The 16,683-nt window shown below is 39.6% G+C and overlaps 2 protein-coding genes across 2 annotated transcripts; both read right to left on the bottom strand.

The window, feature by feature from the left end:
* Positions 1-572: 572 nt before the first annotated feature.
* LOC119745081 (complement C1q subcomponent subunit B-like) lies at positions 573-1,208 on the bottom strand (the record flags this gene model as incomplete). Its single annotated transcript, XM_038221302.1, has 1 exon — positions 573-1,208. A coding segment is annotated over one exon (636 nt), but the record flags the coding sequence as incomplete, so codon positions are not given.
* Positions 1,209-14,454: 13,246 nt separating this feature from the next.
* Positions 14,455-15,249, bottom strand: LOC119744614 (complement C1q subcomponent subunit B-like; the record flags this gene model as incomplete). The annotated part of the gene is made up of 1 exon (XM_038220648.1): positions 14,455-15,249. A coding segment is annotated over one exon (795 nt), but the record flags the coding sequence as incomplete, so codon positions are not given.
* Positions 15,250-16,683: the final 1,434 nt, after the last annotated feature.

The following is a 16,683-nucleotide window of genomic DNA, read 5'->3' as shown; positions in this document are numbered from 1 at the left end:
ATAATATACAATGTGCTCAATTTTAAATAAAATAACAGGGACTCCTGAACCCAAAGGGAGATTGGTTGCTTCAGTTAGATTAGTATTCATTTTGAGTTCGCGTTACGCAAGTCCATTTATACATTATTTTATAATACGTGCATTTGTTAATTCTCGATTAGATTATTGGAACAGTTTGTTTCTTATTTTTGGTTCATCCGAGAAATATTTATGAATTTGGAATTTTTCAATCACGGCTTAAAATATTTTCTTCTAAAACTGAAACTATTAATTTTATCTTATTTCTAATGATTTTTTAAAAGTATGTTTTGATGTTTTGTAAACCGTTTTCATATATCAATGCTAAACATGTAGTTAAAATTAATCATGTTTATCATACCTGTTAATGGTACCCATAGAAGACATTTTGTCGTCATCAAGTATTACTATTATTACAATGAACATCATTTCTGTTAATTCATTGGTTATTGTTTCGGCAAAATGGAAAGCGAATTTCTTTTTTTTTTTTTGGGGGGGGGGGGGGGGGGGGCACCACTGCTCCAGCATATTTATGCGAGGTGATTATTTATCAATTAATTAATTGACTCCGGGAAAAGGAGGAAGCCGCTGAATGAGGTGTATTTACCACTATGCACCTTACCGTACATGGTAACATACACCGTGTCTCCACGCTGGAGACTCAGCACCGAGCTTCCAGACAACTGACCTCGTTGATTTACTTCACCATGGGTGGAAATCACCTTGTCATTGTTTTTAACAAGATGAATTTCAAGGGTACCGCTGTTGCCATACTTAAGAGCAGAAAATGTAAATACGTAGGTGCCCGGCACACTACATGTGAACGTACCGGTCTCGGGATCGAAACTGGTACCCGGCAGAAGCGTCTCGGTCTGCTGGAAGGGCAAACGGGTGTCGTGACTCGTAGATTCATCCGAGTGGCTCGTCCTCACAGCGGTGAATGCTACCCGCTGGTTTGAATCGTCTGGTGTCTCCCCTGGCTCACCCTTCTGACCTTTGACACCAGTTTCTCCGATTCTTCCAACGATACCAGGTATACCTCTGGGACCTATCTTGCCAGGCAGACCAATCCCATCATCACCTTTAGACCCAGTGTTCCCAGGTGCTCCCCGATCACCCACAGGTCCAATCTGTCCAATCTCACCTTTGTGACCTGGCTCACCCTTGTCGCCCTTTGACCCCGGCTGACCGTACGGCCCCATCGGTCCTACTGGCCCAGGCAGACCTGGTATGCCGGGTATTGCAGCAGGTCCCTGGCAGCACTGCTGACACACCTGAGACGCAGGACCATCACCATCCGAGGGAACCGGCCCAGTAACGGAAGCTCGGAGCTTGACAGAGTTACCCAGAAGGAGGGCGATTGACAGAATGGTGGCCACGCAGATCTTCATCTGTAAAGAAACCAATACATCAAACTAAAAACAAATCAATCGAGAATGGCTAAAACAAAAATAAATCAATCAATAGGAAAGAGTAGATAAAAATATTGAGGTAAGATAAACTGAATAATTTGTCTAAAAGACATTTCTGACTTTGAGAAACAATTAATAAGAGAATGCGTTCGGCTTTATTATGACAGCGGCCTTTCTGAGGCCAAGGGGCTCAAAATGCATGAAAAGCGATTTTGTTTGGGTCAACCCTTAGAATAGAACCTGGAAGCTGACAGCTGGTGGCGCGCTTCCGGACCCCTCAAAATACGAAAAATATAGCGTCTAAAAGTCGTAGTTTTGAAAAATTGGATCATTGGGACATTTATTCTTAAGATAATCACCCTCCGTAAAATTTTTACTAGCATCTCAAATAGAAACTGAAAATCCGCATGACGTGAAAGAGAAAAATCGTGCCAAAAAATGACATCTTACTTCCAAAAAGAGAAAGGGCAACCCAATGTAAAATGCCCATAGAAAGGTCGTATTTAGGGGGGGGGGGGGGTTCAGGCGCTCAAAAACAAATGGCGCGCGTACTTTTAGGCTCTATGGGTGCAACTCTGCATTAAAATTCCCAAACACTATATTGCTAAATGCCCAGATCTCCAAGTTCACAGTGACCACTATTTTGTGTAGCGCGCCCTCTTTTTAAAAAAAATGCTTTTGACAAAATTTACGGGAGTGCCCAAGGCCTTACGGGTGCAACCTTGCATTCAAATTCCCATAGACATAAGTGCTAAATGTCCATGCTTCAAAATTCTTTCAAATATACTCGAAACTCTCAGAGGTATTTTAGTCCATTTTCACTTTCGTTGTTTCATATATCACGACCAATCATCAGACAACATTTCAATTCAATGCAATGTCTTTTTCTGTAGATATTCTTCTCCACAAAGAGTGTTTATTTTTGTTCAACTAAAGCCGACTTCGGTTGGACAGATCTCCGCGTTCACAATGACCGCTATTTGAGTAGCGCGCCCTCTTTTGGAAGAAAGTGCTGTTGGTAAAATGCGATTTGCCAAAAAGCCCAAAACCTTACTGGTGCAACCCTGCATTAAAATTCCAATAGACACTAGTGTTAAATGCCCATACTTCAAAATTCTTTTAAAAAATCTAAAAACCTTCACAGGTATTTTAGCTGCACATAAAAATAATGATCAACATGTGATCTTTCATTTTATTTTCATTTTTTGTTGGGTTGACCTTTGACTATTCGAGAAATTCTCACCCAAAGAAGACTACCCCATTTTCCCCAAAGCGGAAAGGTAGCCATCTTATAAAAACGATCCCTCCACAACATGGCCAAATAGCGCAAATTTCGAGCCCAATTCTCCCAAAATGCTCAGAATTGGAAGCCTCAAGTCCGGGCCAGAGATTCATTGCCATATCTCTTCAATTCCCCAATGTATGGCTCTCAAAACTCTCTAATATAGAATATCTCTTGGGGATAAGTTTTATTCATGAGCTAGACGTATGGATTGAGGCCTATTTACCGGTGTGCACTCCTCTTGATGCGTTTGTTATTATTTGCCCGCCGATACAAGTTCGGGAGGGGACCGAATTTGAGGGGTTTTTTTTCCAAAGTTTAGTTTCGGGGGTGCAGTAGGGTGGATGGGTTGGTGCGGGGGGGGGGGGTAAACATCTCGACCCTTCCCTGGTCCTGATAGAGTCATGAATTAAACATCAACACACCCACCTCGATGGTTTGTTCTGCAGTTGAAGATCAGGTCCAAAAAGAGATCACAAGGAGTTAAGTGTAGGCTGAAAAAGAAACCGGTAATGATTATACTTGAGTAAGGATTAACATAATTTTATGATCGATTCTGAATTGATTGTATTTTTGTTTCCTTTTCGATAAATCAATATTCGAAATCATGAACATTTACTCATTAATAAATAACGCTATCATGATTAGAATAATGGAGGCTTTCCTGGCCAAAGACGTCCAGAGAAAGCAATTTGTGTTAATATAGCATTGTTCAAATTCTCGTTTATTCTCTGACTCAGTAAAATCAGCATTCCATGTAATCAAAGTAAAAGGTTTTGATCAAAACTTTTAATGAAATTCATCTATCAAGAACAAAGGGTACCGGTAGATCTATTTTTGGGGTACTAGTAAAACATTAAATTCAGCAGTTTTTTTCTTAGAAAGCAAATTATGTGAGTCTTACAGCAGTACACTTTTATTTAAATAGCTTTTTCCGTCCAACTTCACACCATGCTCATTCAACAATGCAAAACTTTCTTTCAAATTCTTCGTACTCGCGTGAAAAGCATGAAAAACACTTATCAATGCATTAATTTTTTGAGCTTTCGATGTCACTCCAGCTTGGGCATTCAATTTGATCACAGGACTGTTCTAGATTATGTAAAAGCAGCACCATTAATGTTCAATGAAATTGGGTAGTTGCATTAACAAGATGTTGTGTTATAGTGTTAAAACAGGTGAAAATGGCAGGACTTTTGAGAAAGCCGTATCAAGGAATTTACAGCCATTTATAATGCCAGTGAAGGAAATATGCATATGAAAACTTGCAAAGTTTCAAACTGATACATGTAGATAAATACATTTGGAACACTCACCCATTCAATACTGTGTACAAATAAAGTTTATTGTTCAAATTCGCCTATAGGCCTACTCGGTGCAAAATGGAAAGTAAACAAATGAAAATGTAGAAAACAGTTCGACCACAAGCTGTTGTGAAACATTTAAACGAAATCGTAAATGCTCTAACTGCGACCTAATGAAATGAACATGCTATGGCTTTAGCACTTTACAATTTTAAAAGTTCTGATATGCATATTTCCTTCCCTGACATTTATAATTTTCTAAGAAATATGCGGACAGCAGAGCTAAAGGACCGAATAATTTCTACAAACAACAACTTTATGTATTTGTTCTACAAATGAATCATGCTCGAAAAGCAATTTGAACTTGAAGAAAATTGTGTGCATCATCATGATCCGGTGCGTTTGTATTTGCGCCCTCTAGTTCATTCCAACCAGTGACACTTTAAACCTGCAACGCTTGCAGGTAACTGATCAAACCGGAATGGCGCACCTGTGAACTAGCAACTTGACACGGTTTAACCAGTTCAAAGGTACAAAGAATATACACAGTATTAATAACACAAATAAGACAGGCATGTTTTAGTTGTCCGGATTTCCTGTATGCATACGTTCTTCCGTGACCAATTTCCGCAGCGTTATATTAGTTTGAGTGACCGCCGGGAAAACATGTGAGTGCATCGCACAGGGATTTCATGTTTGAAAATTAAAAAAATACAATAAACAGGGGACACCAGCAAGAAAATATAGGGGGTTATTGATCACAGTGATATTATGGGTAAAGGTATACTTATATGTTTTCTTTTAACCAAAATGTTAACAAAAAGGAAACAGATTAATTCGTCTGAAATATTGAGAGCGCGTGAATTTCAATAATAGCAGGGAACTTGATGTTTAGGCCAAGTACACTCTTGAAAACAAATTCTACTGGATTTGCCTAAAAAACAGTCGAACGTGAATAGCCATGTTTATTGACAATAATCACTTCCATGAATCTATGGTGTGCTATCTCTAGCGACAAAAATCAAAATTTGTTTTTCAGGAACTAAAGAAACCATCAGGCAGTTTGGACAATTTTGTTGTGAAAGTGCAGAATGAAAGCAGTGGCGTAAATATGGTCAGACAGGAATTCCGTTTTCCGAACAAAACATTAATGGCACTAAGTTAGACTGAACTGCCTCAAAACCTTCAGTAAGGAAAAAAGAAATTAATTCAATTATGAGTTTCTTTCGAAACCAGGAACAATTATTCACTAATAAAATCAACGGTCAAACGATTATTTGTAGTTTCCTGATCGGAATACGTCCAGAAAAAGCAACATGTTTTAATCTCGCTTTGTGAAATTTCTCGGGGAACTGAATGTTCCCTGAGATCAACATTAAACTTATTCAAACGCTTTCATTACACTTGTTTTCAAATTCATTATACCAAAAAAATCTTATGTATATTTAAGCCATTAGTAAGTTGTTGAAATGTTTTTGAAAGCATAATTGTGTGAATTTTAAAACAGCAAATTCTTCATTCAAATAGCTTTTTTGGGTCCAATTTTACACCTTGCTTATTCAGTGATGAACACTTTCTTTCAAATTCGCTTAAAAACGGGCAATCAGTTTCAAACCAAGTTGATTTTAGCGAACAATCAAAATATTTAAGGAAATATTCATTATACGCCTTAAAAAGTGGCAATTGAAATTGACGTTACTTTGCAGTGAATTATTGTGCTTTGGATTTCAGTCCCGCTCGGGAATTCAACTTCATGCATACGTTTGCCAAAGTAACACATGTTCAATGAAATTGGGAGGTTTAGCAAGATCAGTGGCGGATCCAAGGGTGCGGAGGGGGCGCCCTCCCCCAGCAGTGACCCCAGCAGTGACATGAAAGATCTCGTCCACCCCCTTTTCCCGGCACAACATCCACCCCAAGCAGGAAACTCTCTGGATTTGCCCTTGAAGATACTGTGTGAAAGTGTTGAAACAAAGTATAACATGACAGGCCTTTCGATGAAGGAATGTAAAAAAAAAACACACATGCATATCAGAACTTAACAATGTTAACCCTAAAAGGGCCGGGTTATTTTGACCATCTCTCTGCCGGGGGCAGGGGGGGGGGGGCAAATTCCGCCCCTCCTAAGATATCGGCCATTGAGTGACAGTACATCTATAAAGCAACCTATCATGAACATACCCAAGACATTTCATGATTAAAGGTCAAAGGGCTTTGGAATTATGGCTAATTAATTATTCATATGTACGAATGGTTATTCTGCTCTGTGTACACTACGTATATGAGACAATTATTTTTTTCTCGGCGCGTATCAAAAGATGCGCAAGGCTCGTGGTTAAAAAGTAATAACAGCTTGGGTCGCGAAAATAAAAAAGAATTTCAAGGCTATCGCTGTAAAAGTTGAGAGGAGGGAATTGCGGCCCCCGGCCCTTTTAGGGTTAAGTGGCTAGATGATAGAATGATTGAAGTTTTGAGCACTCACCCAAAATAAGGCCTACTGCGAAAAAAAGACTTGTTTCATATTGATAAATCATCTTACGAAAACGGGAAATATTATACTAATTATTAATGGACAAATTATAATTTGACGGGTATTTTCCTGGTCGAATACGTCCAGAAATAGCAACATGTTTTAATGTTGCTATATGATTTATTTTATATTGGCTGATCTAGGGTGCGGAGGGGCGCCCTCCCCTCCGGCAGTGATCGAAACACATTTCCCCCAAATCCATTTATTTTGAAGCATTTTCCCGATTAATCATGTTTTGCACCCACTCCCTTTATTTTAACAACAGTATGATTTCACACCTCTCTTTTATTTTCTTTTTTTTCTACTGTTTGTTTTGCTTGACCGGGGGGGGGGGCAGCCCCCCTCCCCCCCCCATTGCCCCGGCCCTCGCGATGCAAAGGAAAGCTTGTGCTTCAAACTTGGAAGTCGGACAGCTCAGCAGGCGGCCTGAATAATTTGTACAAACATCAACTCTTAACAGGATTTCTAGAAATGAATCCAGCCAGATAAAGCAATTTGAACTTGAATAAAACTGTGTGTGTACTAAAGATCCGGTCTGTTTGTATTTGCGCCCTCTAGTCTATTCTAGCCAGAGACACTTTTATCGTGCAATGCTTGAAAGTATAACCGTTCAGGCCTATATAGCGATCAAACCGGAATGGCGCACTGTTATCTAGTGAAATGACACAGTTTAAACAAGTGCAAAAGGTATTGAGATTATCCCAATTTTCAATAACACAACATAGGACAGGATGTTTGAGATGTCCCGATTTCCTTTTTACGTTCTTCCGTGGCCAACTTCCGCATAATCTTTTATCCTGAATTGGTTAGAGTGATTGCCGGGAAAAAAATTGAGCGGATCGCATCGGGATTTTATGTCTGAAACTATAAACAGGGAAAACTATAGAAAGAAAACAAAGACGGTGATTTATCATATTGATATTATGGGTCAAGTGTCGAGCTTCCGCAAGATTTCTTTCTTTGAACACAAAAAGGTTAAAACTGTTCATGTGAATAATTATGTAAGTGCGTGAACTTCATTAACAATGAGGAACTAGATGTAATACACTCTTGAAAAACCTACAGCCAGGTTTGACTGGAAAAACGGCGAATCTGAATGGCAATGAAAAACTATGAAACTTCCTTTAATTTGTAGTGTTGTTTTTCACTATTCAGTATTTGGGTAATTATTGTGCGTCGAGAGTGCACTATGTAAGTAGTAGCAGAAATATTGTCAGACATGAATTCCTTATTCCGAACAAATAACAAAATCTTGACTATTTGCTCTTAGCTATATCATTGCCTGATTTTGGCCTCACAAAATGTCGGTCTGAATCCGCATCAACTTTTCAGACTAGAGCTAATTCAGCTGTAGTCTAAGCAACATAATACCTGGTTATGATTCAAGCACCAATATCGCATGATAAGTTATCGAATAACCGTATGGGAATGGGATCATCACGGTCGGAAATATTTACAGCGCACTGTTTTTGCTATAAGAACATGTGTGCCAATATCATATATCAAAAAGATTAATCCCAAAGTTAGCAGAATTATCGTAAACGATTGTTTCAAAGACTCACCGTGCAATTCTTGTTCGATCTTGCAAACAGTTCTCTCGGGATGTCGTCTGAACGTGAACATGAGCTGCGGTCGTTGTGAGGAATGAACCGGCAGCTTGTGACTTAAATATTGACGTCGATTTCCCGAGCAGTGACTGAGGAACTTGCAAGCTCGGTTTGAGATTGGCCCCTGCACGCTGTCAATCACACATCACTGACTCGCTTCATATTAATGAGAGGGAAATGATGTTAATATTGCATTGTCACATGTTAAGCCTGAAGCTTGTATCACCTACACTGATATAGCCGCATCTGATTGGTGGAATGAGCGTAGGGATGTCAGTGACACATTCAAACGCGTGGATTGTGATTGGCACCTGTCAATCACAGACCACTCACTTGTGGTCACCGACTTGTTGGGTGACTAACTATGATTGGTGGATAGAATAATGACGGACACCGGCCATATGTGATTCAATCAGTGTTTGTTGTGCGCTTCGTGTTATTTAATGGAACCACGCATTTGGTGGCTAGTATTTTGTAGTCATGTTATGCAGTCTACATTTCTGATAGAAAAACGAAGGTGTAATAATTTAGCTTGAAAAGAAAAAAGTAATAAGAACTTCAATATATTGTGTGCATAATATCAGGTTCATGTACAGTTACCGCCCTCTTACGATGAAGTATACTTATTTTGCAGAACCCAGCCGTTCCAAAAGGCAATTTAATTATAACCATGTCCATCCCCATCCACCTTCAAACGCGCGCTCGGCCCGGCCAACTTCTCGGCATGCAATCGACCTTGCACCTGAAGAACCCCCTCCCCGCTTATTGAGGCACTCCCATCTCCGCTTATTGAGCCTAACCTATACCTAAAACCAAACACATAATTATGCCAATTCTTTTCTTATGAAACGCCAGCCGTCAATAGCCTGATCTCCAAGCCAAGCTCGAATCCCCATATTGCGCCCCTGCCCAACCATCATTTCCCCCTCCTAACCACCCTGGTCAGCCAACGGCGGATCCCTAACCAATATGCTGAGGCGGAGAAGGGTGAAAGCTGTACGATTTCCTCATACGCTCATATTTAATGCTAGAGTGCTGTTGTTCCCCTTTCTATTAATAGTTTCGTCGACAGGAAGAGGAAGAGTAAATCTATTTTTACAGCATAAACAGTCGTGTAATGACCTAAATTACCTATCGAGTGCCACTGTTTTTAGTAATTCACTCATCAATTTTCTGCTTATGACAACCAACAGTTTTCCCCGCTAAAATAGGCCGGCCTATAAGAATACCTACTGAGAGAATTTGAAAAGACGGTGGCCCATATTCTACCGAAATTCAAAAATAATCACTAAGTGTGCCCCTGAGTGTGCCTGAATTCTAGTGGAAACAATACTGCCCACAATTCCAAACAGTACCTATTCTTATACCTTTCTAGGGTGTGTCGTTTTTAAACTTAGTACTTTCGAGAGATATTACGCTGCAAAGTATTACACATTGGCGTGGTTCATTAAAGGGACCTTAATTAAGACTCCCCCGAATCCCAGGAAGGCTGAGTGGTGAGGCACGCCCTCCCTAGCTTTCCGGGTTACGCCACTGAGTTTGAAGTGACGTATCGTTTCTCATCATGCGGACGGGACCATGATTTTGACGACGATGGGAACGTACAGCAATAATATTTTTACTGAAATAAATCTGCCATAGGATATTTGAAAATCACGGGGGGGGGGAATTTAGATTTGAGGCTTTGCATGGTGGGGTATCGGTATCGTTTCGGTTTGCGGTAACACCATGTGGTAATAACTACTGCTTAGAAGATATTAGTTCTGAAAAGAACTTGTCCTGCTTATTATCAACTTTGCTAAGTAGTTTTTGTTCTGATAAGAACAGTCCTGCGGGGGGGGGGGGGGGGGTTGTGACAGCTATAACCAGGGGCAAAGAGGACAGGACGTCCGTACTACGCCGTCTGGCATTAGGAGCTGGTCGCCTGTTTAATGCGCAGACCATTTTCTTTTTACTAAATCGGGTACTCTGACCTCACCGCTACACTTGGCAACGACCCTGCCCCTAACATACCTGCCCGTAAGCTGACGTGGGTTCAACCTTCACTCTATCTAGCCTCTCTCACCAAGGCTTTGCCACCCCACATCCCCCCCCCCCATCTCACCCATCTACCATCAATCTGCAGGACGCAACCACCTAATTAATGTTTTACAATCTTCAGACCCAAACGGCCTAAACACCCTGCCCCTTCACGGCGGATACAGAACCAAATTGTCCATGTGCTTCCAGTTATGTTAGGCGGTGAGTGGAGGCGAAGGAGAGCAGGTAAAAAGGGCCTGACACCCGGCAAGCTGGCCGTTACAGAATCGAAATACGTGAAGACGCCTTTTATTTTCCCTTCATTATTTTTCCTGACTACATCATAATAGCATTTTGGGTGGCGTGGGTGGCTTGTGCCTAAAGTGCTCGCCTCTCACCAAGGTGACCACGGTTCGAATCCTGGCCGCGGATCACGTGTGAGTAGAGTTGTGCGGTGGTTCTCTCCTGTGCCATGAGGGTTTTTCTCCGTGCCCTCCGGTTTTCCTCCCTCCAGCAAAATCAAACACTTTCGATTTCAGGCTGTGCTCCGTGGTCATATATGGGTCGATGTGGCCGGCAACCAAAGGCGCCTTTTTCGTGCCAGTGGCCCGACCACGTTGTAGCTGCGTCCTTCGCAATTCAGCATCCCAGCTGCGAGGAAGGATGATTAGCCTCCCAAATGATTAATTATTATATTTCAAGAATCCGTGGGGGGAATAAAACGAGTGGACTACACCATCGTCTTAGTAATATTTACTGCGCTTGTTCAATTATTGAAAGATAAATAACTATTGGTATCAGTTTTGTTGCCCCCTCCCATTCTCAAAGCTAACCCCCTCGACACACATCTGTAAATTCATTTGCAAATATTAAAAATGTCTTTTCAATTCTTTCTTTCCGAAGATTTCGATTTCATTCTTCCAGAGTGTATTACAAGGGGCATGAAGGTCCCACATTATCAAAAACTAGAGTTTTCAAACCTTGTTTATTTAGAATTTATATTCTATATCTTATCACATGATATTACTAAATTAGTTAACACATTCATGTTATAATAAAACCAATGATGGGACGGAGTTTTAAAGTAACACCACAGGTATTTGGTTACTTAATATCCGGAATGGGAGTGAGTTTGACTTCAGACGGGCATTTTTTTTTCTCTTCCGATTATTCTTTCGGTGGTGACCACTATTTGTGTAGCGCTCCCTCTTTTGAAAGAATTTAAGTGGCTTCAATTCGGCTTGTATTTTTCACCCTAGAAAAACACTACATAGTTGTGTGTCTTTATTATTTTTTATTCGTTGCGAATTTCTATCAACATTCAACAGATTTGCGCTATATATTAGGACCAATCAATGGAAGAAATTTTAATTCCGTATCACAGAGAAGTCTTGCGTTATCGTCCCGAAAAGAAGTGAATTGGTTTTGGTCCATGAAACGTCTATTTGGTTTGTAATTTCTACGCTAAACACACCACATTTTTGGTGAAAATAGTTTTATTGTTTCTCTTGAAATTCAACATATTTGTGTTACATTTACGACACTATTGATTGGACGAAATTGTAACTCAATAGAGCATGCCTTTCTTGATTTATCGTCCGGATAACCAGTGAGTACTAATGATTGGACGAATTTGTAACTAATTAGAGTATATTTTTAGAGTTTTCGAACGGGAAACGAGTGTAAACCTTTGTTCAATTGGCGTTGACTTAAATTGCTATAGGGCATTTTTTTTTTGCATTAAACATGCCACATTATTTTGGTCATAATATCTTAAGTTTTTGAAGATTTCTCTAAATATTCAATGAAACTTAACTCATTTTTGGATTGTATTATTTTTGCTTGTTCCACATTATTTCGGTTAAATCATTTTATTGTTTGACATTTTCACTTGACAAACAAACTATTTGTGTTACATTTTGTGACTAATGATAAGACCAAATTTATCGAGTTATCGTCCGGCAGACGAGTGTGGACTTCTGTTCAATTTACGTTGACATTAATTGCTATCAGGTATTTTTTGTTCGCACTAAACATACAACGTTTTTTTGGTCATGTTGTTTTAAGTTTTTGCAGATTTCTCTAAATATTCCGTAGATTTGTGTTATATGTTACAACAAATAAGTGGACGAAATTAATAGTCAATACAGCCGGTGGTTCTTGAGGTTCCGTATGGAAAACTAATGTCTTACCAAATTGTTCCATTTGCGTTTAATGTAAAAACTATTAAAATCGCATTTTTTTCGCGTTAAACAAACCGCCTTATTTTGGTGATATTATTTTAAGTTTTTTTTGCAGATTTCTCTAAATATTCAACAGATTGTGTTATGTATCAGGACCAATGATTCGACGATATTTTAATTAAGTCAAAACAGCAGGTAGTTCTTGAGTTATCGAACGGAAAACTAAATGTTAACACATTGTTCCATATGCGTTTAATTAAAAAAACTATTGGAATCGTATTTTTTTGCGCTGAACAACCATATTGTCATAGGTATATTATTTTTATGTTTAGAGACTTATCTCAATGTTCAACAGATTTGTGTTTTGTATCAGGATCAATGATTTTGCGCTATTTTCAGTCAATACAGCAGGTAGATCTTGAGTTATTGTTCAATGTACGATTAATGTAATAATTATTGGAATCGTATTTTTTTGCGCTTAACATACCATATTTTTTTGGCTATTTTATTTTAACTGTCTGATTATGTCTCTCAATATTCATCATATCTATGTTGTATGTTACGATCAATCATTGGTCGAGATTTTAGTTCAATACCACAGGTATTTCTTCAGTTATTTTCTGGAAAACAAGCGGGTTTGACTTTAATATTTTTTCGGTGGATACCACTATTTTTGTAGAGCACCCTCTTTAGAAAGACAATTGAAATAACTAAAAGTGCATTTATAATTAAAATAGCCAGAATGCATATACACCGACTGATATCTTGGGGCCGTAGCATAAGTCCAACGCCTCATAGGTCCGACGCCTCATAAGTCCGAAATTTCAGACTTATATGGCGTAGGACTTATAGGCCTTCATTTGGTAAGTGGATGCGATTTTGTTGGACTGAAGCCCGGTTCATACTCGGCGCGAAAGCAAAAGCGAACGTGAATTCGTGACGTCATGGCAAGTATTCGCGCTGCGAATTTGTAAAAGTTGAACATAATTCAACTCGAGCGAATTTCGCAGCGAATGTTTTATGACGTCAACTTCGCTTCGCATTCGCTTTCGTATGAAGTATGAACCGGGCTTTATGAGGCGTCGGACTTAAGAGCGGACCCCGATAATTTAATCGCCATCCACTCCTATTTCTTGCGCATGCAAGTAACAATATACGTTTTACAATCGTTATTTTTTTATCGTTGTTCACATTTAAAAGTGAATATAATATTTAACATATAATATTTAAGATAACTGTTTCCATTAAAGATATTCCATTACACAATGGATAAAATACAATTCAATATTGTCAACAAGTTTGAAGAACACTGTTTTAATATAATTTTGTGTGTGCATTGGTTTCGTTTTGCTGAAAGAACGCACACCTTTTGTGTGACCCATGGACAGAACTTTAAAACGGTGGTTGTGTTTAAAATTCCGTATATTGAAAAGTGCATGAGTGATGTGAACAATTATTGTACTCTAAGGAAGCCTATGATTGGGGCTTTCATATCCTAGATTTTGAAAGTGCTTTTTTTGACTCACCCTTTACATACAATATAAGAATTTACAACAGACATGCACATGTATTTAGAATCCTGCTGCCTGACTGGTTATCTCGAGAAGGTTATAACGTCATGCAGACATGCACCCATATTTCAGGAACTATACGGTGCTGGTTGAATTCAAGATTCTTTGTTAGTGTTTAACTTTTCTGTCATGGCGAGTCAGCGCCAGAATACCTCACAGAGTTGATATTAGTTCACGAATTTAACACTATAGCAATAAAAGCTGGGATTAGGCTAATAAAAAACATCTAAAAGGCTCGTCCAAAGCCTAGCAGAGAACAATATAGTGATCGTGCTTTTATTTACCATATATGCACCTACTTTGTGGAACAGACTTCAAGGTTGTTATTTTCAACTTATGTTTAATCAATTGGGTTTTTTTTAGGTAGTTTTGAGACTTAAATGTAATTGGGCCTTCGTGTATTAAAAAAGTTATTATCATTACTATGCCATTAAACATTATTTCTTTTAATTCATTGGTTTGTATTATTATGTTTTCTTAAGCATTACTCCTGTATAACAAACGTGTTTTTTTTTTTTTTTTGTTTATTTATTCGGGGTAAAGAAGGAAGCCACTGAATGAGGTGTAGTGCCAGGAACTCCCCCTCAATCTACCGTGCATGGTAAGATACACCGTGTCTCCTCGCTGCAGAACCAGCACCGCGCTCCCAGACAACTGACCTCGTTGATTTTGTTCACCATAGGCACTGATTACCTTGTAGTCGTTTTTAACCAAATGGATGTAAAGGTCACCGCTGTTGCTATACTTAAGAACAGAAAACGTAAATACGTAGGTGCCCGGCACACTACATGTGAACATGCCGGTCTCGAGATCGAAGCTGTTACCCGGCAGAAGCGTCTCGGTCTGCTGGAAGGGCAAACGGGTGTCGGAACTTGTAGATACATCCGAGTCGCTCGTCCTCACCACGGTGAATGCCACCCGCTGGTTTGAATCGCCTGGTGTCTCTCCTGGCTCACCCTTCTGACCTTTGACACCAGTCTCCCCGGTTCCTCCAACAAAACCAGGTAGCCCTCTCGGACCTATCTTGCCGGGTAGACCGATCCCATCATCACCTTTAGACCCAGTGTTCCCAGGTGCTCCCCGCTCACCCATTTGCCCAATAGGGCCAATCTCACCTTGCTGACCTGCATCGCCCTTTGACCCCGGCTGACCGTACGGCCCCATCGGCCCCACTGGTCCAGACAGACCTGGTATGCCGGGTATTGCGGCAGGTCCCTGGCAGCACTGCTGACACACCTGAGACGCAGGACCGTCACCGTCCGAGGGAATCGGCCCAGTTACGGAAGCTCGGAGCTTGACAGAGTTACCCAGAAGGAGGGCGATTGACAGAATGGTGGCCACGCAGATCTTCATCTGTAAAGAAAACAATACAGGGCCTATATGTAAAACTAAAAACAAAATCAATAAGCAATAAGAAATAGGCATAATGATGTTACATACACTGAAGACTTAGTCTTTAATGTGACTTCATAATAATTTTTGAGGAATCATTATTCTGAGAATGTGTTTGGCGTGATGACTTCTCCGGGGGCAAGGGGCTATATGTATTTGTCAAGTTAGGAAAGGAGACCGACTAACATTTAGGGTTTTTTTTATGGGGACGGCGCGCCCTTTCCACTGTCATGACAGAATCAATTAATAAACATCACCACACCAACCTCGATGGTTCGCTCTTCAAGACTTGAAGATCAGGTCCAATAAGAGATCAAAAGGAGTTCACTGTATTCTGAAAAATAATGAACAAAGAAAAAACCGTTGATACGTTTATGCTTGAGTAAAGAAAGACATAATTTATTCATCGATTGTGATATCGATTTATCAATAATCATTCGAAACCAGGAACAATTATTCACTAATAAATACAATGGTCAAAGATTATTTGTATTTTCGTGACCGAATACGCCCAGAAAAAGCAACATGTTTTAATGACGCTTTGTGATATTTTTCTCTGGAACCTGAATGCTCCCTGAAATCAACGTTAAATTGATTCAAACGCTTTCGTTAAAGCCTTTATTCAAATTCATTATACAATTTATTCAAATTAATTATACCCAAAAAACCTGTGTATTTTTGAGGCACTAGTAAGTCATTGAATCATTTTTTGAATGCATAATTATCTGAGTTTTTAAAACAGCATATTCTTCATTTAAATATGTTTTTCCCGTCCAATTTTACACCGTGCTCATTCAATGCGTGAACACTTTCTTTCAAATTCGCATACAAACGCGTTAGCATTCTCAAACCCAGTTGAATTTCGCGAACGATCAAATTATTTAAGGGTATATCCACTATACGCATCAAAAAGTAGGCAATTGACGTATTTGCATTGAATTTATTTTGCTTTGGATTTCAGTCCAGCTCGGGAATGCAACTTCACGCTTACGTTCACAAAAGTCATACATGTTTACTAAAATTCGGCAGTTTAGCCAGATCAGTTGTGGCTGTAGGGGTGCGGAGGGGGCGCCCTCTCCCGGCAGTGACCGAATATTTATCAAAAAAGCCAAATTTCAATTGAGAGTGTCATTCCACCCTCACCCTTTTCCGGCACAAACTTCGCCCGGCAATAAACTCTCTTGATCCGCCATTGAAGATAATGTGTGGCACTGCTAAAAGAAGGTATAAAATGACATGATGTTTTGAAAAGTTTTTTTTTAAATGTCAGGGAAGGAATTAGAAACGTGCATATCTTTAACAATTTATTAATAAGTGTGTATTAAGTGACAGAAAGAAAAAACTTTTTAGCACTCGCCCAAAAAT

The sequence above is a fragment of the Patiria miniata genome, unplaced genomic scaffold, assembly GCF_015706575.1.
Source record: "Patiria miniata isolate m_02_andy unplaced genomic scaffold, ASM1570657v1 HiC_scaffold_7, whole genome shotgun sequence".
NCBI classification, from domain to species: Eukaryota; Metazoa; Echinodermata; class Asteroidea; order Valvatida; family Asterinidae; genus Patiria; species Patiria miniata.
This window is presented reverse-complemented; position numbering and strand designations above follow the sequence as displayed.